The sequence below is a fragment of the Mytilus galloprovincialis genome, chromosome 2 (genome assembly GCF_965363235.1).
Source record: "Mytilus galloprovincialis chromosome 2, xbMytGall1.hap1.1, whole genome shotgun sequence".
NCBI lineage: Eukaryota > Metazoa > Mollusca > Bivalvia > Mytilida > Mytilidae > Mytilus > Mytilus galloprovincialis.
This window is the reverse complement of record NC_134839.1, coordinates 100,184,950-100,201,001: the sequence shown is the minus strand read 5'-3', so window position 1 is coordinate 100,201,001 and position 16,052 is coordinate 100,184,950. Positions and strand designations below refer to the sequence as shown.

The window sequence follows — 16,052 nt, the reverse complement described above, 5'->3', positions numbered from 1 at the left end:
GTACACCATAGCCACCATTTTATTACAGAAACTTCTAACTGATGCTGAATGCTAGAGTGTAAAATTGTAATTGGGACCTACCAAAAAAAATTAGAACTTTTCTGAAAAAGACTATAAATGAAAACAGAACTATATCATCTTCCTATAATGATTGAATGTTAGGAAAATTGACCAGAGTTATCTTACTTTAATCACAGAGAGGGGAAAGCAAACAATTTTTAATTTAAGCCTAATCAACATTAAAACAATTTTCCATTAACAAATAAAGTTACCTTATTGAAATATAAGGACTTTGTTAGCTAAAGCTATTAATTTTATTAGATATTATGAATTTTTATGACAATAGAGAAACATGCTATATATACCATGATATACTATACATAGATTACAAAAATATAGGATCATGACAAAACAGACAGAAGTATTAAATACACAAAAAATAAATACATATAAATATAATTCCAAAAAGCAAATATTTGTAACAAATGAATTACAAATCATCTTACTGAAAACAGTCATTTCTGAGCTTCAGTGCTCTAAATATATATTTTCCTAAGTTGCACAAGTCTTTACCATTAGTAGTGCTTAATAATTTTTAAAAGTTTACAACAATAATATGGTTTTATCAAACATTCACGCAAATTTGAATATAATGGACATGATAAAATAAAATGCATTTCATCCTCAATATCATCAATACACAATGTACAGGTTCTAAGGTTTCTATTTACATTTGAATACCTTCCTTTCTCTATAGCTAGATTATATGATGACAATCTAAATTTAACAATACACTTTTTATAAATTTCGGGTATGGGTTTACACAAATATGTCTGCAAAGAGAAATTGGATATCATATATCTATACAAAAAAACATTTTGATGAACTTTCTAAAGTAGCATCAAACTCTTGTTTGACAATATCACAAAGTCTTTGTTTTAATAACCATAATATGATCTTTACATAAAGAATTTTGTGAATACCACAAATCATTTAAACCAAGATGGAACAATTCCTTTAGTATAATACAAATTTTTGTCGTTTGGATTCTTTAAGCACATATCATATAAATAATTGTAACCACCATGTAATATACAAATGCTTTTATTCAATACTTTAATCCAATATTTAAATCTATGTAATTTCCTGGTTACTAACATTGGAAATCTTCACACAATTAACCATGGCATTCAGTGTACTTGATTTAACATTCAAAATTCTTTATCAATATGTATCTTTTATATATCTTGCACTTTATGAAAACCCCATATTTCAGAACCATAACATAGAATACTACTCACATATATGTATCAAATAATGACAATGATGTGGCATAATTAAATGAAAAATGTCTAATATTACTAAATAAACAAAACATAGCTTTTCTACCTTTTTCTGCAACTTTTTTTTGGAGCAACAGCAAATTTTCCATTAAAATTAAGAACAATACCTAGATAAGTAAATTTGTTAACAATATCTATTTGTACATCATCATAAAAACATTTATCTTCATCCTTTACTAAGCCACCATTTCTAAAAATTATAATTTTGGTTTTATCAATATTTACAGTTAATTTCCATTTCTTGGTATAAATAATTTTGTTCACTTAAATAACATTTTGATTCCCTGTCTTATTTGAAAGGAGTAAGAAAGTGATGTTCATGTCTGTCTGTCCTATAGTCACAATTTTGGTTTCCAGTTGAACTGTATGGCCATTACACCTGTACCAGTCAAATTACAATTCTATGTTGCCATTACATTGGTCTATTAGCCTAGAAAATAGATGTTAAGTCTATAAAATTTTGAACCATATGATTCAACAAAATTCAACAGTTTTATTTAACCTGGTTAAAAGCTCCACAATATTTAGTAAAAACAGTTAAAACAATATGACTATTCACAGGTAAAAATAAAAACAACAATAAGAACATAATAAGTTGATGAAAGAAAATAAAATGAATCTTTCTACATTTCAGTTTCAAAGACAAATTTGTCAGTGCACGAAGACAAGAATAAAGTGACATATGTTAAGGTATGTTAAAAGTTATAAAAAAAAGTCCATATTGTTATTAAACCATTTGCATAATTATGTTTCAAAAGCATTGTTTTAATTCTGCATATTGAGATGCAATGTCAATATTTAGTAACAGTTTTAAGCAGGGAATAATATTACTTCACAGAAAGTTTGCATACTGAACCTATTCAAATATATCTGAAAGAAATCCTTTATAAATGGTCAGTTAATATGTTTCTCACCTTGTATGTATCTTAAGCATGCATAATGCATTTGGAATTATACCTGACAATCAAAGTGAAAAAAAAAAGAATAGTAAAAGAGTTCAAGATATATTCAAAACAATAAAAATAAAATACGAACAACTACATAAATAACATGAAAACTGTTTCATATTCTTCTTTAATTGACATTTGATTTTAATCCAGATGTAACTGATCTGAACAAGCTTTTGGGAAGATTTTAGGAAGCATCTTGTCAATCTTGTAAACACAATTTGTTCTCATCTTACCACATATTTCATCTAAGCTTAAAACAAAAATAATATAAACTCTCCTCAAGAAATTCTTGAGGTAGTGAATCAGTTTAAACTTCTGAACATTATTTTAAATTACTTGGTGTGAATCTGTTTTCACCTTTAATCATTTCCATATGTAGGGAGCAACAGAAAGATTTGTATCCAGTCCAGAAGAAGTAATGGAGGCTATAGAAGAAGGGAAATCTAATAGACATGTAGCTGTTACTAGTAAGAATATCATATAAAATCTAATAGACATGTAGCTGTTACTAGTAAGAATATCATATAAAATCTAATAGACATGTTTATATCAAAATCTGTACTTACCTGTCTGAAAAACATTTGCAATTACCCCTTGGTAACCCCTTGCAATCGCTAACTTTTAAATTATCTCCCTTTCACGATCTCCCGAATAGAAGATCACTTTACCTTCAGCGAAAATGGCTACAGCCTGATCGTATTTGGTTTAAAAGCAATCGTTATTATTATATTAGGTAAGAATAGACATCGAGTGAATTGGAAGCGATGGAAGACAAGTATAAGAACTGTGTAAAGTGTACCTCACGTATGAACATGTTAGATACGCATGAGGAATGCTATAGACATCGTATTTGTCACAAGGCTTTCCTGTGCAATATTTGCCGGGAATGGGATGACGAGAAGCGATCGCTAGTTGATAAAATGTTGGAGAAAGCGAGGTCGAAGCTTTCTCTTTCTTCAAGTGCCGTTAATCCTTCTGTGCAGGAGGCAGGCAAGAAACTTGAAACGGCAAAGCTGAGTGAATTGGCGTCGCCGGCAAAGCATGACAAACTATCAAAAGTTCGAACTGATCATAGTGCAGATGATCGTGAAACTCAAGGTACGGGAGTACATTTTGAAGCAGTTGAATTTAACAAATTTATAGCAGATCAAGTGCAAATGCAATTGAAAAAGTTGTTACCACAACAAGGCCTTATTGCAAGTGATGCAATGCATGCTTCCATTGACTCGAAATGTGAAATTTCGGAGAGTCAATCTTTGTCTAGGCCAAGGGCCCACTATAGTAAATTTATGCCATCTGATGATCAGATTTCTGTTGTTTCCCATGAAATCGAGGATGAAATAAGTATGGGTGGTTCTGCTATTTCTGATGAAAATAATAATGATACCCACTCTCAGTCACAACATTCTCATGAAAAAGACTTTTCTCTGTTTAGTGAAGGAGCACCAGGATCTACCGATCCAGTTCAATGGAATAATTTTCTCCATAAATTGACAACTAAATTAAAAATAGATTGTTCAGAGGAAACTGAAGTAGATTCAGTCAGAACTTCCTATTTGCCTTCAAGACTAAATCCTGGCAATTCAAATAAATCAACTAATTTAAAATTACCTTTAGAGGGTACTACAGTTGAAGTTTTCAAGAATGTTGAAAAGGAAGCTATGTCTGGTAGACTTAAAAATAGGTCAGTTCGTCTAAGAGATGATAAGGCTTTTATGGTGTCGAAAAAAGATTTCACAAAATTTTGTTCCCCTCCAAGGCTTGACGATAATATTGAGGAGGGTTTGTCATCTACTATGGGCAATAAGAAAAAAGATTTTGTAGACCGTAAAAAGTTTTCACACTCTTTACCTTCCTTCCATAAGGAAATGGATGCTGAATTTAAGAAGGTTGACAACTCAGCTAGGACATTGTTAAGAAGTGTTTCATATGGCTCTTTGATAGCAAGCTATATTGATGTTGCTGATTCAGAGGAAGACAGGGTAGAAGCATGTTCAGCTTTAGTAGCATGTTTCAAGTCTATGGCAGATATGACTTCACGTATAGTTGCTAATTCTGTTATAAACAGAAGAAAAATTTTCTTAAAAAATGTTGATTTTACTAGCAAAGCCACATCAGCTAAATTGTTGAATTTACCTTTGAATGGCGCACAACTTTTTGGTGGTAAATATTTTGATACTTTGCATTCCTCAGCTGAAAATATAAGAGATTCTAAAGAAACACAAAACATTTATCGTTCTTCATTTGTTCCTGGAGGGCAAAAATTTGATGAAGGATCTAGAAAAAGAAAATCTCAAGAAACTTCTAATGTATCCTACAACAAACCTGCAAAAACGTCAAGATATAATTAGCAGGATTTTAATGACCGTCGTGGCACTGACACTTCGTCTAATTTTCGTGCCTTGCCAGCTAAACAAGGAGGAAAAGGATCTTTCTTATGGAAAAATTCCTCCCAGAAAAATTTCAAGAAATAAACAATTATTTGTCTGCGGTAAGTCTCCAGGTAGGAGCACGGTTGTTACATTACCACAGTCAGTGGTTTCAAATAACTCAAGACAAGTTAGTACTTCAGATAGTGAAGAACGGTTTAATTTTAGATTTCATAAGTCTTCCAGCTTTTACAGGAGTAAAAGAGACAGTTATACCCAGAGTAGGTACAAAAAGGTCTTCTATATTAGAAGAGGTAAATTCTTTGTTAGAAAAACATGCTATAGAGCCTGTCCCGACAAGTGCAGAAAATCAGGGTTATTACAGTACAATATTCATGGTACCAAAAAGACAAGGAGGTCTCAGACCAATTCTAAATTTAAAACCACTAAACCAGTTTGTCATACCTCATCACTTCAAAATGGAAACCCTCCGATCGATTCTAAAAAGTCTGAAAATTGAGGACTGGGCAGTAAAACTGGATTTGCAAGATGCATATTTCCATATACCCATTCACAAACATTACAGAAAATTTCTCTGCTTCAGCATTTTGGGAAAAAAGTATCAATACCGAGCTCTACCATTCGGTCTACGATCGGCTCCAAGGATTTTCACAAAAGTGATGGCAGTAGTAGGTGCGTTTCTGCGAAAACAAATGATTCACATATTTATGTACCTGGACGATTGGATGTTAAAAAACAGTAGCAAAGTCAAGCTGACAAAACAATTACAGTACACTCAAGAATTGTTGAAAAATCTGGGTTTGATAATCAATGTGAAAAAATCTTGTTTAGTTCCGACTCAAATAATAGAGTATCTAGGAGCAGTGATTCACTTAAAAGAAGGTCTTGTGTTTCCGTCTCTAGAGAGATTCAAAAATATAAGTCAGATGATTCAAATATTCCTAAATTCACAAACAGTAGAGGCACGTGTAATGTTGAGACTACTTGGTCTAATGGCTTCATGCATAGATTTAGTTCCATGGGCCCGACTGCACATGAGACCACTTCAGCTTTATCTTCTAGCTTGGTGGAGACCAGCTCTACACAGTTTAAATCATTTGATTCCACTGTATCAACCACTCCAGGAACATCTATTCTGGTGGCTAAACCGAAGAAATTTTTTCAAGGGAGTGCTATTAGAACAGGAATCTGCTCAGGTGACTCTAGTGACAGATGCGTCACAATCGGGATGGGGAGCTCATATAAACAATTATCAGATAGCAGGTGTTTGGTCACCTCAGTACAAAGTAAAACACATCAATTGGCTAGAACTCAAAGCTGTGCAGTTAGCACTGCAAACATTTCTGATAAAAGTACAATTCAAAAGTGTGCTAGTGAGAACAGACAATGCAACTGTCGTCAGTTATCTGAACAAACAGGGAGGTACGCGATCCCCAGACCTTTGTTACTTGGCATGGGATCTTTTGAAATGGTGTATAAATCACAATGTCAAAATCCAAGCTGTTCATATTCCGGGAAAAAAGAATATTATAGCAGATGCCCTGTCAAGGGGGAAAATGACCATTCGTTTGACAGAATGGGCATTAAATATGACAATAGTGAATTTGTTGTTCCTTCAGCTAGGAACACCAGTAATAGATCTGTTTGTGACTTCAATGAACAAGAAGCTGCCAGTGTTTTGCTCTCCTTGGCCGGAAGAAATAGCAGTGTCAATAGATGCACTGTCAATGAAATGGACAAATCTATTTGCTTATGCATTCCCGCCACCGATCATTCTAAACAGAGTATTACAAAAAATACAGAAAGAGGACTGTGTAATTTTACTGATAGCGCCAATGGGGCCGAGACAGTCGTGGTACAGTCAACTTCTCAACCTGTTAATAGACTTTCCAATACAACTGCCTGTACAACAAAATCTATTAAGTCAAAATGGAATTTTTCATCCAAATCCAAGTGTTCTAAATCTTGTAGCTTGGAAAGTGTCAAAAGATCTTACACTGCAAAAGGATTTTCACCAAAAATTGCTTCAATTATTTCCAATGCACGAAAACAATCAACACAGACAGTTTATAATGCAAGACTCAAGCTATTTGACAGCTGGTGTCAAGAACGGAGTATCAATCCCAGTACGGCAACTGTGCCAGAAATAGCTGAATTTCTAATGTTTTTACATACTGTAAAGAATTGTAAGCCAAGCACTTTAGCTGGTTACAAGTCAGCAATAGCTTTAATACATTCATCTAAAGATAGAATTTCTATTAACATGGATTTGCGTAATTTAATTAAAGGATTGTACAACATTAATCCACCAATAAGGCAGTTGGCGCCAAATTGGGATTTGCCCTTGGTTTTGCTAGTGTTGACAAAGAGACCTTTTGAACCACTAGAAGAAGCAGAGTTGAAATATTTAACCTTAAAGACAGTTTTTCTTAAGGCATTAGCTTCTGCTGCAAGAGTCAGTGAATTACACAGTTTCACTATTAATGACAAACATTTCAGGAAAGAGCAAAGAGGTATACGGTTGTTACCAAATATGCAATTTCTTGCTAAAACTCAAACTTTGAATAAACCATGGGAACCAGTATTCATTCCCAAATTTGAAAACTATGCTACAGATCCAAACGATTTACTGCTGTGCCCTTGTAGAGCACTACTAGCTTATATTAAAAGAACTGAAGTTTTGCGCAAATCACAAAGACTCTTTGTAACATATCAAAAGAATCATCATGTAGAGGCTTCTAAGAATTCCATTGCACGATGGATTGTGAACACGGTTAAATATGCATATGAACATGCAGATACAGACACACTTCAGTTTGTGAGAGCTCATGATACAAGAAAGCTCTCAACTTCTTGGGCTTTATTCAATGGACTTTCCTCTCAAGATATTTTAAGAGCAGCTCATTGGTCAAATGAGACAACATTCACCTCATATTACTTGAAGGATGTACCAGATTTGGAATCTCGGTTTGCAAAAGCTGCAATTTTGCATACGGCTAACAGAAGACAGAAGAAGTATTAAGGTAGATATTTTTTATTTACTAGTTACTTTCTTCCTCTTACCCACCACCTTTAGGTTTATACTGCAAATTCTTTGCAAATGTTTTTCAGACAGGTAAGTACAGATTTTGATATAAACTATGGTTTTTTAAAGTAAAAACCTTGTTTATGATAAATCTGTACTTACCTGTCTGACCCTGCCCACCTCCCCACCTGAGGAAGTTAAGTTTTATATAATGTATATAGTTATTTCCGCCTCAGGTAAAGTGATCTTCTATTCGGGAGATCGTGAAAGGGAGATAATTTAAAAGTTAGCGATTGCAAGGGGTTACCAAGGGGTAATTGCAAATGTTTTTCAGACAGGTAAGTACAGATTTATCATAAACAAGGTTTTTACTTTAAAAAACCATAGTAGCTGTTACTAGTAAGAATATCATATTTATATTTAGTATGTCAGAAAGCTACCATAGTTTTAATCACCTTCATATCAACACATAAGATTCACCATTTATTGCAAACTTGATTTTATTCTCCTCAAAAACCAACAACAGGATTTCAACAAAACTTTCAAGGATTTTATTAAAAATAATTTCTTTCCTCTTTTATCATTGCTTTTATCAAAAAAATCTTTAAGTTTTTACGAGTGTAAATTTATAAAAAAAAAAGATTCTTCTAACAGAATTCAGTAAAAAATATAAATTTTGAATAGAAGTTGAATGATGACTGATTAATTTCATTGTTATAATTAGGGCATCAATATAAAGTATATGAATTTGTTTTACAGATATGAATGAACATAGTTCCAGAAGTCACAGTGTCTTTCTCATCAATGTAAAACAGGAACATTTAGAAACAGAGAAAAAATTAAATGGCAAACTTTATCTAGTCGATTTAGCGGGTAGTGAAAAGGTAAATGTAACGTGGTAACACAGGATTCATCATCTCATTATTCAATAGTCAAGATTGCTGCACATGGATATGTCACATTTATTGGTTCAGATGTGTTTTTATCATATATCCCTTCAGAAAATATAATTATATTATTGAAAAATATTACACGAGCAAACTGTATGTCATTGCCAGTTTATAGGTTGTTAATTACTACCAGAGCCACATGTAAACCAAGTGCCACTTGTATTCTGTAATATAAATAAAAAAGTGTGTCCTATGATTCTATCATTAATCAATTGAATATTTCAGGTCAGCAAAACAGGAGCAGAGGGTGCTGTTTTAGATGAAGCCAAGAACATCAACAAGTCATTGTCAGCCTTAGGAAATGTTATTTCTGCTCTAGCTGATGGAAATGTAAGTGTTTCGTGATATATATATATATATATATATATGAGTCTAAAAGATTGTGTAACAATACTGATTTTAAAATATAATTTTTCCTGTTTGTGTAGTATTGTCAATTTTGATGATCCAATACCTATTAAGTTTACTGGTTGGTAGATTCTTATAGACTCTATATATATATATATATATATATATATATATAAGTACGTCTGAGTCAGTGACAACTCTACAACAGATTTATCCATCGGATCACCAGCAATGATGGTGATACATGGCTGTGTACATTATGTATATACAACTCGTCTAAACATCAACCCAACAATGTTAGATATGTAAATTTGCTTTTGCCAATTTTTTGTTCTTCCCTCGCCGGGATACGAACCCATGCTACTGAGATATCGTGACACCAAATCGCCTGCACTGTAACCGTCCCGCTAGATATATATATATATATATATATATATGAAAAAATAAAAAAAAGATACCTGTGGGTCAATATAAAAGTTGAAGAAGGACCAACAACAACACTATTGCCAAACTAATAAGTAATAAATATACTTTTTTATTCAATTATTAAAGTGAGCTTTAATAAGATTAAGCTAGTAATTGTTCAATCTTTTTAAAGTTTGTCAAGTACATTGTACAAGTTTCAGGAAAAAACCCCAGTTCTGAACATGCATGATTAACAAACATACTAATTTTTCTTGTAGAAAAGTCATGTTCCTTATAGAGATAGTAAATTGACCAGAATTCTCCAGGAAAGTTTAGGAGGTAATGCCAGGACTACGATTGTTATATGTTGTTCTCCAGCTTCTTATAATGAATCAGAAACCAAGTCAACACTTATGTTTGGTCAAAGGTGAGTTTTAAGATATCATTGACAGTTTCACTTCTTTATCACTACATGAATTAAGAAGGGAAAAAAGCAAACTAAATGTTCAACTGATCTTTTGTAGAAATATATATGAGAAAAAACAGGATTGCACTGAATTCAGTACCAAAGAGCTTTGTGAAAATGAAGAGAATATAAATCTTTGATGTATAAGCATGATAATGTAAAAATATAGAAGTAACCCCAGTTTCTTATAAACATACTTTTCATGGACTATGAAAATGATTATTTTTTCAGTAAATGATATATTTAAACTTGCATGATAATGACATTTATGAATAAGAAATAATCATAAAACATTAATTGTAGAGCAAAGACCATTAAGAATTCTGTTAAGGTTAATGAGGAACTCACTGCTGATGAATGGAAAAGAAGATATGAAAAAGAAAAAGAAAAGAATGGCAAATTGAAAACATGGGTTCAAAAATTAGAGGCAGAGCTTAAAGCTTGGAGAAGTGGTTTGTATTTATATTTTGTGTAAAAAATCCTAGCTGCCACGAACCTTGTGAACTATCACTTTAATTTCAAATTGATTAAGTGAGAGAAAAAATGAAGAATGAATAAATGCTGTCAAATGATGTCCTGTTATTAATTTATAAGAGCAACAATTTCACTAAGTAATTAAATTAAACAAATAGATATATCTTTCAAACAAAACTCATCATAGTTTTAAAAATGAAATAAAGTTATCTTTAATGTATAAGATTGAAACCTTGAATCAGGTGGTGTCTTCAGTGTGTCTTTGTGTTTTAGGTCAGTCTGTAACATCAGAAGAACAAATAGATATGAAGGCTAGTATAACATCTATAGAATCTGAAGGATTAGAAGTTGCTCCAACTGTTATGGAATCTAGTATAGGAAATCTTAGTACCATAACAGAGGCTGAGAAGACACAATGGGACGGTGAAAGGATTAAATTATATGCACAATTAGATGAAAAGGTAAGATTTGTGTAACAAATTTAAAAATTGATATTTTATATATTTATATTGGTAAGATGATTTTGATATTACACTCCTGTGTATAATGCATTCATAAAAAGCTTCTTTACCTTCAAATTTTATCTAACTATAATTGATACCCCAACACAATCTTACCGTCATCAATGACAATAGGAACAAAATCTGGACACATTTTATAATTAGAGACTCGTTCATATCTGTTTCTTGAAAAAAAGGTTAACAATGGCCATGGTAACAGCATTTATATTTCATCAGGCCACTAATAATATTTTTTTTCGCTTAAGAACTTTCTCATCTTAAATAAATTAATGTTAGACTTATTTTCTTCTGTTATGTAATTTTAAGTAAAGCACTTTTTAAGCTTGCTTTGTTGTATATCTCTATTCTAGCCAAATTTCATGTATTATCAAATCTACAAATGATATATAATATATTTAAAAAGTTTCTTCCCACAATTGACATTCTTTTGAAAAAGATAACAGATTTGTTACCTTACAGATGATACAAATTGCTCTAAAGAACTTTCCCCGAAATGACATCAAGGTTTTACTCAGAATTACCATATAAATGGATATTAAGATTTCATATTAACACATTAAATTAAAATATACTTTGAAATACGCAAATAACTTCCATCTTAGTATATCATAGATACGAAACTAAGTTGATTGTTTGGGTGTAGCTTTACAAAAGCGGCTTGGTAATTAAATAAAATCAATAGAGACGCGTCCCATTAGTATAGAAAATCTCTGGAATGAATGAATCAGACTAATATATACATATATTTAATCGAAACCAACATTAGATATATTTCATTTTTCAAGGATGATGAAATCAACAACACATCTCAAATGATAGAGAGATTGAAGGAACAAATGATGGAACAGGAAGAACTAATCAGCTCAGGAAAGAAAGACTATGATGTACTACAACAGGAGATGGCTCGTATCCAGACTGATAACGAGTCTGCTAAGGATGAGGTGAAAGAGGTTCTCCAAGCTTTGGAGGAACTTGCTATGAATTATGATCAGAAATCCCAAGAAGTTGATGCTAAAAACATTGAAAATGAAGCACTAGCTGAAGAACTTAGCAAGAAAACAGTAAGTGTTAAACAGTATAGCCAGTTCTCTTATCTAACCACGAAAGGAGAATATCACATGTCTTATATCAACAATTCTTTTTCCTCAATGTGGTTACACATACATTGACATTTCAAGAAAAGAGTCCATTACAGCATTTTCAACCATTCAACAGATATTATACTCATCAGGTTATATAATAGACACAAATATTTTCTTTCAATTTCTGATATTTAAAATTGTCATGTTGTTTAATAATAAGAATTATATCTTACATTTAATTTGGTTTTATAGCTTAATACCAGTTTTATATATACTGTTTTTGTTTATCCTCTAGAATTCCTTGAATGCCCTACAGTCAGACTATGATTCCACCAAAGATTCTGTAAGTCATCAGAAGAAACGTATGGCTGACATGATGTCTGGATTGTTGAAAGATCTTGGAGATATTGGCGAGATTGTAGGAGGAGGTGATTCTAAGGTATAAACTAGAAACTTTTAAGTCATTCAAATATGAATATATCTGTTGATTACAAAAAGAAGTTTTATACAGTCGATTGCACTTTATTGCATAGTTTTCTCCTGCACAAAACCATTTCCCATTCATCTAATGTTAAATTGTCCGGTGATATTCATAGCTCTACAAGGGGCCATTCGGTTTATTGCATAAAAAATAATCCCCGTCTAGATATGCTTAGTTAAAACTGACGAGATTTTTGACCGGAAACGGCAATTTTGTAAGTATATTTTTCTTGAATGCATCCTTATTTTCCTTGTTATTTCATATTTACTTTTGTGTTATTTAAATAAAGTTTTAAAACAGTTTCGTTCGTGTTTATATTATGGAATTTGATTTAAAAATAAACCTTGATGTCTACACAGGTAAAGTTTCCCATGTTCTATTTTAAGCCTCGAGGTCATAAAATGTTAAACAAATAATTGTTGTAAAAACACTGACCATTCTATATCAAAAGGTGTTAATAATTGATTGGATTTAAACAATTGTCCATAGATTACATCTGGGGTTAATTTTAGAAACAATAACTCCTGCTAATTATCGATCATAACCAATGTGAACTCTAGTAATTGGGCTTGGGGTGATCTGTATTAATGTTAAATATTATAGGGCATTTATACATGGTTAAAGAATTTTATACATCAATCATTTATTTCTAATATTTTATATAAAGAGAATTCACTTTTAATTATTATATTTTCTTACTTTCAACACTTGTGTCCAGCAAATAACCCGTACAGGGCCCCATTACTGCTTTGCATATACAAAACGAAAGAGGTGTTACTTCACTGTCCAACCGCATTTCAATGGCAAATCATTACACATCTATTGTTAAAATAATTATAAACTGTGAAGTATTGTTTAAAAGTTTATTTTAATCAAAGCATAACAATGTACATAATTTTGTACATATGTGTCATAGAAACAAATCTATTTTTAGAACAGTTTATTTTCTTATCCCAGGTCAAGGAAAGTTGAAACGCAAATAAACTAAAACTAAAACAAAATGCGTTTATAATCTTTATTTAAAGAAACAAAATAAAATAACACATATGACACTAGACATATAATTTTTTTAAGAATAAATCAACATTCAGTATGTTGTATGTGGATTACAGACGTTCATCCTTCTTCAGGGATTTCCTTTTCTGATCTGCACTATCGATGTTATTTGACTCTGTCATTTGGCATTTCAGATATAAGTATACTCCGCTTTAATGCATAGTTTTGTCTGACAAATAGGCGATGCAAATAACCGGAATCTACTGTATATGGATTAGGCAGAGTACGATACCGCATTGTAATGGAATATTGGTTATATAAATACATGAAAATGAAAGAAAAAAAAAAGGTTTTGTTTCAACTATTTAGGTGTAATACCACCAAATCATGGTACGTCACTTCCGGTTTTATACCGGGTCTAAAAAAATATTCCCTTGAATTTGACAGTTGTAAGTAATTAATCCTACATTTTATTGCAGTAAAAACATTTCTGTGTCATAAACATATGTCTTGGGTATTTCAAAACACCATTATTTTTTATTTGGGATTTCTATAGAAAATTTTGTAATCTTGAGGTTACATGGTGACTAAACCTTGTACACAGATAAAATAAGGGGAGACATTTAATTGGTTAACTTCCAATGATGGTTATTTTCTGATATGCAATGAAATGTTATGTGAATTTTTTTCTATAGTACTGGACAGGATAAAACTTTACTCATGCCAAGTATTTCTTTATTTGAAACAAAGATAAATTCTGCACTTTTTTTTTGAAAAGTGCAAATTTAACAAAGACTAATGGGGGAAAATCAATGGTGGTATTACACCTTAAAACCCTACTGTAAATTCAGATATTTTGTGTGCATTAATTATTGCGATTGGTGAACAAAAGACATATAGTGCGAGATTAGTAATTGTGATATCAATAATTGCTCGATACAAATTAGGCAAGTTTAATTTTTACTAAACATGTCACGTCTCAATTTTGAGTAATAATAAAAACATTGCAAAAGTTTCTGAATTTACAGTATTTGTAAATAGGGAGACGATAATAATAGATCATAGTCAATAAATCTGTAGAGTTTTATCTGTATTTGAGCCATTATTATAACTAGAATGAAGTGAATAAATCAGTATAATTTTTATCTGTTTTTCAGTCATTATTAGGAACATCTGAGAAGCTAGAAGAAGAGTTTACAGTAGCCAGGTTATACATCAGTAGGATGAAGTCTGAAGTTAAATCATTAGTCACTAGATCACAGAACTTTGAGACAAGCAGTACTGAGGTCAACAAGAAGTTAGAGACAGCTGTTAAAGAACTGTCTGACTGTCAACTTACTATACAACAGGTTAATATTCTAAGTAATTTAATCAACTAACTATACAACAGGTTAATATTGTAAGTTATCACCTGAGAGGAAAGTCCTTGTATTTTAATGTAAGGGTGGAAATTTTTGTCTAGCCTTCAACAGTTTGTTGCAGAAGTAAGACATAAGAGATCATACATTCCCTTTGGCATCATTAACATTTTGATTCTTATATATTATTCTTACAAAGCCTTAGTTTAATAAGTTTTAGTCATTTGTAGTTTTTTTCAGCTTTTTCAGTCTCTACCGAATTTAAAATAATTCATGACCTCTTTTCTGCAATGTAATTGGTCATTGTATTATTTCATTTAATTACAATATTGCATTTTGAATTGTTAATGCTTTTCTTTAATCAAACAAACATTAAAAAGTGTGAAAATGGCCTTTTATTGTGAAACAGACCCACTAATTCATATTGAGATTGATTTATTGGTAATTTGATTTTAGATATAAATTTGACCTGTTTGTCTTCTCATTGAGGTATACCCCACATCTCATTTTATTTACAGTTTTTATTAAGTAGAGCATATGAGAAAGAATATCATTTTTCATGACAATCATGGAATACTATACCCTAATGTTGTGTCTTAAATGGAAAGATGATTTTTTTTTTTAATATTCTAAAATGAAATAAAGGAATATAATATTTGAATCTAAAAAAATATGATCTGTGATGTTTATTTCACAATGTCTGTTTCAGCATGAAGCTAAGATGTCATCTCTAAATGAAACCATCAAAGATATTGACCATAAGAAAAGACTACTCCAGGAGAATGTAGATTCTCTAAATGAAGAAATAGCCAAACTCAGAGCACAAGGTTAGTGTCAACTTAAAATATTATCTTGTTTGTATTTCTTAACCAAAGTTTGGAACTAAAAATATTGAGCAGTCATATTAGAATTAAGTGTACTCTTATTTTAAAAGCTAGAAATATTATGAGATTTTGATAGAAAATGGATTAATCCACTCTTGAAGCCGAATTGTTTATTTTTTTAATGTTTTTCTTCTTCAGAACAAATCCATATAACCGAGAAAGAAAAGGTAAAATCAGATGCTGACATGACTTCAGCTTTGGAACAACAAATGGAGGTGCATAGAGAAAGTCATCAGAGACAATTGTCAGGATTACGGGATGAGATTGACAACAAACAATCTCTCATTGATCAACTGAAGGAGTAAGTTTTAAACATTTACAATTTACAGGTGTATTTACACTATTTTTAAAAAGCTGACATCACAAAGAGTCCCATTTT

General features: G+C 31.5%; 1 protein-coding gene across 1 annotated transcript in view; it reads left to right on the top strand.

The window, feature by feature from the left end:
- Window positions 1–16,052, top strand: part of LOC143065116 (kinesin heavy chain-like) — a 32,470-nt gene that overhangs the window by 11,814 nt on the left and 4,604 nt on the right. The window contains exons 6-17 of the mRNA XM_076238473.1: window positions 1,978–2,033; window positions 2,673–2,760; window positions 8,468–8,592; window positions 8,884–8,988; window positions 9,690–9,838; window positions 10,181–10,329; window positions 10,625–10,812; window positions 11,658–11,933; window positions 12,250–12,393; window positions 14,589–14,780; window positions 15,499–15,616; window positions 15,812–15,974. Coding sequence (XP_076094588.1) covers window positions 1,978–2,033; window positions 2,673–2,760; window positions 8,468–8,592; window positions 8,884–8,988; window positions 9,690–9,838; window positions 10,181–10,329; window positions 10,625–10,812; window positions 11,658–11,933; window positions 12,250–12,393; window positions 14,589–14,780; window positions 15,499–15,616; window positions 15,812–15,974 — 1,753 coding nt within the window. The remainder of the gene's footprint in view (window positions 1–1,977; window positions 2,034–2,672; window positions 2,761–8,467; window positions 8,593–8,883; window positions 8,989–9,689; window positions 9,839–10,180; window positions 10,330–10,624; window positions 10,813–11,657; window positions 11,934–12,249; window positions 12,394–14,588; window positions 14,781–15,498; window positions 15,617–15,811; window positions 15,975–16,052) is intronic.